This window comes from Quercus lobata, chromosome 1, assembly GCF_001633185.2.
Source record: "Quercus lobata isolate SW786 chromosome 1, ValleyOak3.0 Primary Assembly, whole genome shotgun sequence".
Lineage (NCBI taxonomy): Eukaryota > Viridiplantae > Streptophyta > Magnoliopsida > Fagales > Fagaceae > Quercus > Quercus lobata.
The window spans coordinates 31520516-31530579 of NC_044904.1; the positions used below are offsets into that span (position 1 = coordinate 31520516).

Here is a 10064-nt window from a genome sequence, read left to right on the forward strand (position 1 = left end):
TGAGCATGACTATGATACCTTTAATTAACTAGCTAACAATCCCATGAAAAGAAACCTGAAGAACCAAAATAGCTATTGCTTTTCTGAATGTATGGCACTTGACTATAACTTAAATCTCAAGAGAATCTTATTTGTTGTTAATTACAATATATGAAGTCCAGCTGTCTACTGACTTGTAGCAAAATGAATCTTCGTTAGGATAATCCTAACTTAGGATTAACCACCATTTCACCCTAGAAAAAGAGTAAAGAATAGTTTTACTTCACATAAATCTTCTGAGATCTAATATACTGGGCATAGATCTTAAAACCATTTCTGATGCCGATTTCTGCCTCTTCGTGAAACAAGGTATACGCGGCCGTAAACCCATCCTCTACCTAGTCTTGAAACCGATCGCTGCACAAAATATCAATAAGCTAATATATGAGACAAGGTATTTTAAGAACTTTCGACGCTCAATGTAGACAAAAAATTAGCATAAATATTAAAACTGTTAAAGGAACATCTTTTTTGTGTCCACTACTAAATAATCAGAAGATTTCACAAAGCTAACAAGGCAACGCATTTTCATTGTTAAGACCTAAGAAATACAACTTTCAGAACTGATGCAGCCAGCTGGCCACTAAGAATGAGACATCACAGACACTAGTATGTCTAAGACCTCAACACCTACATACATGATATAGATGTAAGCAGTATGTGCACTGTCCTTTCAAAGTCATTTCCATTTGGATAGACCGTTCCTAGTCATTTCAATTCCTCTTAATCCCCAAAATAATTCAAAATTCTTTGCCTGATTTTCCTTGTTAATCCAAAATCCTCTTATTGTTATTATTTTTAATAATTCAATTATTACAAGAAGTGGGGGAGGGGAGACTTGAATCCTAGTTCTCCTTGTAAAGAGACCAGACGGTGTTACTGAACTACAAGACTCTTAGCCAAGAATCCTCTCAAATCTTAGAATTGTTGTCTTCTCTTTGTTTCTCATTAGAAGTATAACAAGATAAAAATACAAATTTGAGGTGCATAAATTTTCTAGCATGAGAAAAAGAAGCAAACTAGATTACCTCAACCTTGGTGCGGAATTCCAATAAGCATTCACAAACATGACAATCTGCTCTATGGGGCCTGTTATTAGTCTGATTTGTTTTCACAAATGCAAACACCTGCAGAAACATGCTTATATTATTGACAATGGGTGACCTGGAAGTTGAAACATAGCTTTTTTCGTTCGATAAGATGAAATACAGGTACAGTGACAAGTTATAGAGAAAAGGAAAAAAAAAAAAAAAACTCATATGAACTTTCAGATTAACACAACCCTATGATAGACTGACCTCCTCCCCGCAATTTGGGCATGCCCCTTTAAGTGCTACCAAGTCATTCCTCCACAGGCCTTGAAGCACTTTAACTGCGAGAATGAGTGCATGAGTAATGATGATATTTGGATCAATAATAACAATAACCATATTACAGGTATTATTTTCTGAATTTCCAGATTAGAATGATCCATAAAACCCAAAGAATATTAATGGTACATGGTGAGGAAACTCCTGACATTGAGATAAACTAAAGTGCCTTTATTTTCTTAAATTCTTATCCAAGGCATTAAAGTAACAATTTATTACCTGAAGCTGTTGCAATTGGGTAGCCAATCACAGACCCCAATGCCATGAAGAGAATGCCATTCACCACGGAAAGAAGCTCTAATGTGGATGCTTGAATGCCATAGTAAAATCCTGAACTGAATGCATGTTGATTTGCTTGGCCAACAGTGTAGATTATAGGCAGAAGACATGCAGAGCTTCCAAATGCAAGAAACAGGACCCATATGCTCGCTAATGCAAAAACCTGTGATATATCTTCCTGCCCTACACCATGTCGCTAAATATTCAAAGTGGAGAAAACCCAATTCTCCTACACACCAACTAATCTAAAACAAATTAACAAGCCAAATATGCCACAAATGTCCTCAAATATCTCACTAACTAACCATTCCATTATTAAAAACCAATTTCCCATCAACCAGATGGGTACAAGCATCAAAACAGAACATAAATTTCATTTTCTCAGCTGAATCAGAAACAACACAACCACTGCAGCTCCTTCAGTTCTTGGAAAGAAAAGAAAACTCCTCAAATACTTACTAAACTTTGCTTCCAGCATAATGTTCTCCTATTATTTTCCTAGAACCAAATGGGAGGCATGGCATCGACACTTTCTAATATTCATGTTAGAATTTAAGTTGGGACATAGCTCTGGTACCATTGAAGCTATACATAGAGTGGCTAACATGGGCTAACCATATGTTGTGGTTACTTTATTTGCATTACAAGTAACTAACTATAAGCATGATTAGAATAACTTTTCTTGCACAACAACAGGCTTAGTTTGTGAGTTGATAGAAAAGACACACATAGTGAGGGGATACATGAAAAGATTCATGAACACGAACAAATGTTCAAAAGAGAATTACCTCTGCATCTGCGTAGGTTGAATGCCGCCTAAGACTACACCGAGGATACTTGACAACTGATTTGGAACCATACCACCTTAGCTTTAACTGTCATCATATAACAATTTGTTAAACCTCATAGACCAATAGACAATCACAAAAAATGATAAATTCAGTTGAAATTGACATTAGAAAGAGTTTATCAAGTTTACCTCTACTCTATCAAACATGTCATCAATTATCAAAGGTTTGCCACTGTAATACGCATCCTGTGCCTACAGCAACAAATAGAACCACATTAAACACACACATATTCAAGTAAATTACATTTCCATACAATATCTTTAGTAGGTAACTCATAAGTCAAAAGCAATAAATTTAACTCGCCAGTTTAGCAAATGGTGAAAAATGTTGTGACCTAGCATTATTGTTTAATGAGAAATTGTGGACTAAATCTATGCCAAAGCAGCAAAACTGCTAATTATTTCAACCACTTTTTTTCTTTTAAATTCAAATTCAAGTTCCATCCCTCAATATATATTTTATTTATATATATAAAAAAAAAAAAAAAACACTGAAATAAAAGGTGAAAGAAAGTAAAGTAAAGTAAAGTAAAGTACTTGGCGATAGAGAGCTTCAAGGGTTTCTTTACTGGCGGACTCGATGGGACCCACGAAGATGCAAGAGGGAGCCTCCGTGTTTGCGCAGGAGCAGTTGGTGGTGGATCTGTTGGGTTTGGTGGAGATCCGAACTGAGAACGGAGCTCCGGTCCACCGGTTAATTCTGGAAAGTTTGAGAACTTTAGATGATCCGACCACGTGCGGGACGAAGGAGGCACTCGTGCCAGCCATCAACCGAACCGAACCAAACCAAACCGTTGGGAGCTAAGCTACTGTGGTAGTTGACTTGGGAGGCAAAAGGCTTTTTGGGAAAGAGTAACTAACTAAACGTGCGGTTAGGATATTTTTACGGTCAGAGAGAGCCGAATGAGTTTTTCCATTTTGGGCCACAAGATTGGAATATTAGAATTAGAATTAGAGTGGAGGCTGTGGTTCGCTTTCCCGCGTAAATATCTATTTGCCTGTGCTAATTATTAACAGTATCTTCTTATCTCTGTGATCTGATTTGATTTGATTGGTTCTGGATTTTGTGGTATAATAAACAAAAGATTGAAAGAAAGAAAGAAAGAAAGAAAGTAACGCCACGGCTTTGAAACGTCGTCGTTGCGCTTGCACTTGCTTGTCCGTTTGAACTTCTTTCTGGGGTGGCTTTTTTTGGTGCCTGGAACGCGGATTTGAAACGACGTCGTTGGGTAGGTAAAAAAAAGCTAAAACGACATAAGCTAGCTGCGTTTGCCGGGAGTCGAACCCGGGTCTATTGCTTGGAAGGCAATTATCCTAACCGTTGGACTACAAACGCTGCTTGTTGTGAGATGGTATCAATTAACATTATTATATCTTTAATTTATAATTGAGACAAAAGGTAACACAATCAGCTCATCGTATTACGTTTATGATATGATATATGCTCAAGTTATTGGATTAAGACTTTTTTTTTTTTAATGGGTAATTTCTATTGAAGAGTTTAATTAGACAACCATGGATCGTTTTCTAGTTTTGACAATAATGGTATATAAGATAAAGAAGCTTTGAAAATGGAGAGTATGATATAGTTGCATTTCCTTTCAGCTTATGGCTTTTCAGTCGATAATCCAATACATAGGTGATGCTAGAAATGGTTGGATTGCACATTATTAGAGGATTTATTTATTTATTTCCTGTCTTAGCTCTTTGTATTTTATAATTTACAATTTTTTTTTTCCCTTTTTGACTCACTATAATTTACAATTGATATCAATGATATAACCAACTTTATTACAAATGTCTAAACATATCGATGAATGTAATTGGTGACTGTATCATCATATATAAAATTTGTTGTCACATCAATAATATCATAAAAAATAACATTTTTAATAACATTTTGTTTTTAAGAGTTACCAAGATCCACGGCTACAGTTAGTCAAATAGCCTGCCGTGTTTCTTTTTTGTACCAACAACGTAGTGTCGTCTCCATCGAATTTAGCCATTTCTTTTATTTTGTCAAAGAGAAATACCTACCAATGTGGACTGCTTTGCAATGACATTTAAATCTTTTCAATTGCTATGAGCCTATGACCACAGAATATAGTTGAATGTTATCGTCAAGCACATCAGTGATTTACACAAAGAGACATATGATCAAACAAAATCATAGGCGAACATTCTCAGAAGAAACTAAAAAATGAGACAAAAAAAGCTGGGGATACATGTGTCTCCATAACAACAATGATTATGATCCTAAGTACAATTACAAACTACAATGTAACCTGTTTGTACAGCGTTTACATTCTATGTTCTAGCAAAATAAGGATCCCATTCATGCTCCCCCAATGTCCCAAACAAATTATACTTCCAACTCAATTCCTCTGGATAACTAAAGCTAGAATTTTTCCCCTCCCTCATTTCCCTCCTAATTTTCTCTACTCTATCAAGAACACCCTTAACTGTAACATCAAATGCATCCTCAACTGTCACCAACCTAGATCTTGGATCAGCATATGTTACCTTTGGAATCAGCCTTATAACCGCCTCTCTCATTGCTCGCACCTTCTCTTTTGGAATTCGACTTAATATCTTCTCGATGCTGACTTTCCCATTTTTGACATTGTTAGCCGGTATAAGCACTGAATATTTGGTATAGTCCTTTGGTAAATGCCATAAGTATTGGACATAAGCTGAACCTGGATGAAAAAACACAGGAATACACCCTGCTAAAATTGAATCAAAAGTAGACCGCCTAGTGAAAGAATCCCCTGCAGGTTGTAAGCAGAACACAGAACTTTGAAACATTTTCATCACATACACTGGCTTGTAGCACCTGTTGACACGACCATTACATTCCAACAACCTACATTTCTTCCGCGAAGCCCGGCACTGATCAATAATCTCATTACGAATAGAATCTTGAAGTTTAGGTCTTGGAGCACCGGCAAAAGAGAAGAAAAACCGCCTTTTCTGCCTCCTCATTCTGTGCTGCCACTGAAACACTTCATTGTCATTTGAAGGATGAAAGTATGTTGGATATGGTATAGCAAAGTCAATGTTGTCCCAAGGGCTTGATTCGATTATTAACACCGTCATGTTCCTTGATTCAGGCAATAACATAAGCTTATTACCCCAATCAGAATCATTTTTTCCCATTCTCCTGAAATCCCAAGTAATCCTTCCAGCAACTAAGAAATGATCTCTACCCCACATCTTCTTCCACTCAGGTTTTTCTCTGAGCCACTTGACAAGTTCAAGAGAAGCAGCATCTCTCATTGATGTGTTTGAATACCAAAGGTAGCGAGAAACATCCAGGCCGGCGTAATATGGTACAAAGATTGCTGAAGCCAATGATGAGTCATTTGTCAAGCACTTATACTGTTTCATTCTGTTGTGGAAAATGACTTCTAACAAGAATTGGTTTGTTGCAAACCAACCAGTTTTTGAGTAGACCCTGTTAAAATTTGGAAGACGAGGACCAAGACCCCCATTTGATGTAAAGAGACACATATCAGTCCAATTAGTAAGTAACTGGCAATGCTTGAGCAAGTTTTCATTGAACCGGCTAGGAAGATCATGGACGTATATGTATCTACCCAAGCACGAATCAGACTCAGAATCAACATCCTCATTACTAGGCTCTTTGGTGATGCTCTCATTTCTGTTCTCCACCATGGAAAGTGAACCAGTTGGTTCAAACCCGTTCTGACTAATAGCCACTTCATCATCTGATTCTTCTTTATTCGTCTCTGAATTAGGAACCTGGCTAACAAACTGAACTTCATTCTCTGCAAGGTCAGTTTGATTATTGAGATGCACCTGTCTCTCAGAAACCACTACGTGATCAAAATTTTCAAGCCCATAATCCCCAGCAGAAAAATTGCTGAAGGGTTTATACTTGAACCAATTTTCTGTGGCATTTTTTTCCTTTACAGCAACATCTTTGACATTTGTATCTTTTATAGGCTCTACAAAATCCTTAGTTTCTTCACTAGTAAAATTACCCTTATTAGGCAATCTGTCAACACTTTCATTGGAATTTCCAGGCAGAAGAACAGAATTAGAGTCTCCAAAATTGACAGAATTGGCAAGGTTATCACCTACCAAGATGACCCCGGGCTTGGCAACAATTGGAGCCGAATGAAAGATATAAAGAATGAACAACCACAAAAGAAAAGAGGCTAAGACAACGAACCAGAATTGGATGCGGCGCTTGCCTATGATCGGGCTGTCCATTGCCTCACAATAGAGTCTGATGCATGACCTTCTCTGCTACGTAGTTGACTTTTTGAGCTATCTCAAATCAAAGATATCCATATACAGCAAATGATATTGGAAGAAAAGAATTCAAACCCACGTTAGAAAAGTAGAACGAGAATCCAAAGGTGTGTATAGCGCAAGAAAAGGTTTTTGCTTCCAATTCACAACAATGAAAAGAAGAAAATATACTAATATAACCTATGGAGCAAGAATAGGAACAGGAATATGGGGTTTCACGATATGAAATTTAAAGGGATGAAAGAAGTGCAGGGAGAGCAATAGAGGAATGAATTGCTCGTGAGTTTGTTGGAAATTGGAGAGAGAGAGAGAAAACAGAGAAGCAATGGTGGGCGTTGAAACGTTCAAGGTTTTGGTCCATTGAATGTTATAAACAAGGAACGCTCTAAATTTTACCTTGCCGCGCGAAACTCATTGGTGGATCAATTAATCTACAACTATCATAAACCACTTTGTATTGTCCTCCTCCTTCATAAGATAATATAACATGTTTGTTGGATCATACCAACACAAAAAAAAAACTCTGGCCTGCAAATATATAACATGGGACTCACCTCATATGATATAGATATTATGTTTTTCTATTATACAAAATAAAAATTTCTCTATGAGGGGCACCATACATGCCTTGCAACATGAAATAATTCTAAAAAATGTTCAAGATCTTGTTCAAATAATTGTAATTTGACTATCAACTAATTATTAGGTATACATGTGTGAGTGACATCCTATATTAAATAAGAATGACAAGGGGAGTGATTAATATAACATAGTTGAATCCAAACTTATATGCTTAAATTTTTGGGTTAAGTGTTGTTTTTATATATTATATTAAGAAAAATGTTATTTGCACAATTGTTTTTACAAAAAAATTTAAAAATTGCTGACGTAGTGAGTAGTTATTGATAAGTGAAAAACTTATATGTTTAGATAAAAACTAGTAAGAATTGGCTACAACAATAGTTGTAAAAATATTGAAAAATATTTTGTGATGGTAGCTCTTATATTAATTACTCAATTAAAAACTCTCAAATGTTTTATCTCCCCCCAACAAGTGGGTATCAGAGCTAACAGTGGAGTGGGGTGGAGACCCTTGTTATCTTCCTCAACACTAACAAAACCATATATACCCTTAAATATAAGAAATAAAATTTTTAAAATGTTTTGAAATGGAAGGCATATTTTCTTGGCTTTTCTTGTTCATGGATTTTCCCAAATGCATTTCTCTTACATCTTTTTATGCAGGTCATAAATTTCTTATTGAAAAGAGCATTTAATTTTTATTTTGTGTAAATTAATTAAAAAAGATTTTTTTTTTTTTTTTTTTTATAGCTAAAATATGATTTGAAGCTATGGGTGTTCATTCCATGATAATTGTTCTTACTATTAAGACATGTCACTAATTGGTTTTTGGTATAGGTGGGATTTGAATCCAAATTCCTTATTTGACAACAATTTTTTTTTACCAATTGAATTAGCTAAAACCCAAAATTAATAAAAAGATTATTTTATTGTGATTTTAACTTATAATTACAGTAACATACCAATTCGTGCATGTCACATGTAATTGGATGATATGTAATCGTTGCAATGTGGTGGAATAGATCAATAATAAAATGCCACATCATTAAAACAACACCTTAGCTCTAACTTATCAAGTTTATATGTGTAAAAGAAATCTCACATTCTTTTTTTGTACTCAAATAACTAAAGCTGTGTGCCAAGAATCGTGTAGCTCAACTTAACTGACATCTCCTAGCATTTTCAATTGATGGTTTAAATTCTCTCTTCTCTATCAAATTATTAAAAAAAGAAAAAACTCAAACTTCTATTGTCTTTCATTATAACCAGACACCTTAAATTTTCATTGCCAATGACACCATAAATCGGTGTCACTACTTACTAACCGTCACAACCACCAAATCTGTTTAACACATCAGCCTATTAAAGGTTTGTTTGGATACTGCTTATTATTGAAAACTGAAAAGTTATTGCTAAAAATACTGTAGTAAAATAAATTTCAAACTATGAATAGTGCCTGTGGGACCCAATTTGGATGCTACATTTGCTTTATTAAAAAACTTGTGGGTCTTGTGAATAGTGTACGAGACCTAAGTTTGGACACAAACGCCAGCCGCATTTGCTATCCAAACTCACACTAAGTTAGAGTTGAGGTGTTTTTTAGGCTTAACTATTTTTTACACTCATTTTATATACATTTTTTGGCACAATATCTCCGGCTGCTAATGTATAAATTTTGAAAGTGAAAATGTGATGTCCAGGCTTAAAACATGAAAAGTAGATGTGAAGTAATGAACATGAGAGAATCTATACCATTTTCTTAATGATTTGGCATTTTATGATTTTATCATTGATCTGATTGGTTATATTACAATAATTATATATTGGAAGTGATTTGTACCAATTAAATGTATTTTGAATTTGTGAGTTGACTTTAAGATGGAAAAAAAAAATGTATTGTGAGTTGGATTAACTTAAATTTATGGGTAATAGAAAAAATCTATTTATCTATCTATAACATACTCCCTCCATCCCACTTTGTTTGTCCTATTTGAAAAGTCAAAATTTTTAAGGGAACATCATTTATTGTCTTGTTTACCTTTTAAAAATGTATAAGTTTCCAAAACTGCCCTCAAATAAATTTATCAAAAAATTGAATTATTAATAAAATAGGGGTATAATAAGAACATTAGTAAATTAATAACTTTTATTTTTAGAAAAATGACAATATTTTGGGATATCTCAAAATAGAATAGAGGACAAACAAAGTGGGACGGAGGGAGTATTATAAAAGTTTTTTTTTTAGAGAGTTTCAACCTATGACATCCGCTCCTGATGATAGCTCTTTATCATCAGACCAAGACAACGATCAGTTTTTAGTGTAGGCGGAGATTGAACCCCAGATATTTTATACAATCATCAGAGACTTTACCAGTTGAGCTAACTGGAACCCACAACATATTATAAAAGTTGGTTCCTCAAACTAGAGGATGCACAGAGTGCTTATATGTGTCACTTTCTCAATGCATACAATAAGGACACATCATCTTTTTTATTGCTTTTAATGTCCATTAATTACTTTTTCACAAAAAGACTAAGTCCATTAATTACTTTTAATGTCCATTAATATATTTATATATATTAATGGTAGGTCATAAATATTTTGTATTTAATGGCATATATACAGAATCTATCATTTTTTTTTTTTTTTTTTTTGGAGGAAA

At 34.7% G+C, this 10064-nt stretch overlaps 2 protein-coding genes and 1 non-coding gene across 4 annotated transcripts; all 3 read right to left on the minus strand.

Moving 5' to 3' along the window:
• Nucleotides 1-3541, minus strand: LOC115986757. 2 transcript variants are annotated; one of them, XR_004090867.1, is made up of 7 exons: nucleotides 3076-3541; nucleotides 2668-2730; nucleotides 2477-2563; nucleotides 1629-1871; nucleotides 1338-1411; nucleotides 1068-1166; nucleotides 1-396 (listed from the first exon to the last, which is right to left on the minus strand). XR_004090867.1 is itself a non-coding variant. In XM_031110029.1 (7 exons), the coding sequence occupies exons 1-7, from the start codon at nucleotides 3304-3306 to the stop codon at nucleotides 304-306; spliced, it is 885 nt and encodes a 294-aa protein (XP_030965889.1). In that variant the 5' UTR covers nucleotides 3307-3541; the 3' UTR covers nucleotides 1-303. The 2 variants fall into 2 exon arrangements, 1 of the variants encoding a protein (XP_030965889.1); XM_031110029.1 differs by having other exon boundaries at nucleotides 1629-1866.
• A 261-nt stretch (nucleotides 3542-3802) lies between these two features.
• TRNAG-UCC lies at nucleotides 3803-3874 on the minus strand. Its single transcript has one exon. It is a non-coding gene; the product is annotated as a tRNA-Gly (tRNA).
• An 885-nt stretch (nucleotides 3875-4759) lies between these two features.
• LOC115995149 (probable xyloglucan galactosyltransferase GT11) lies at nucleotides 4760-7247 on the minus strand. Its single transcript, XM_031119632.1, has one exon. It carries the CDS (start codon nucleotides 6775-6777, stop codon nucleotides 4846-4848), a length of 1932 nt encoding a protein of 643 aa, XP_030975492.1. The 5' UTR covers nucleotides 6778-7247; the 3' UTR covers nucleotides 4760-4845.
• Between the last annotated feature and the right edge of the window lie 2817 nt (nucleotides 7248-10064).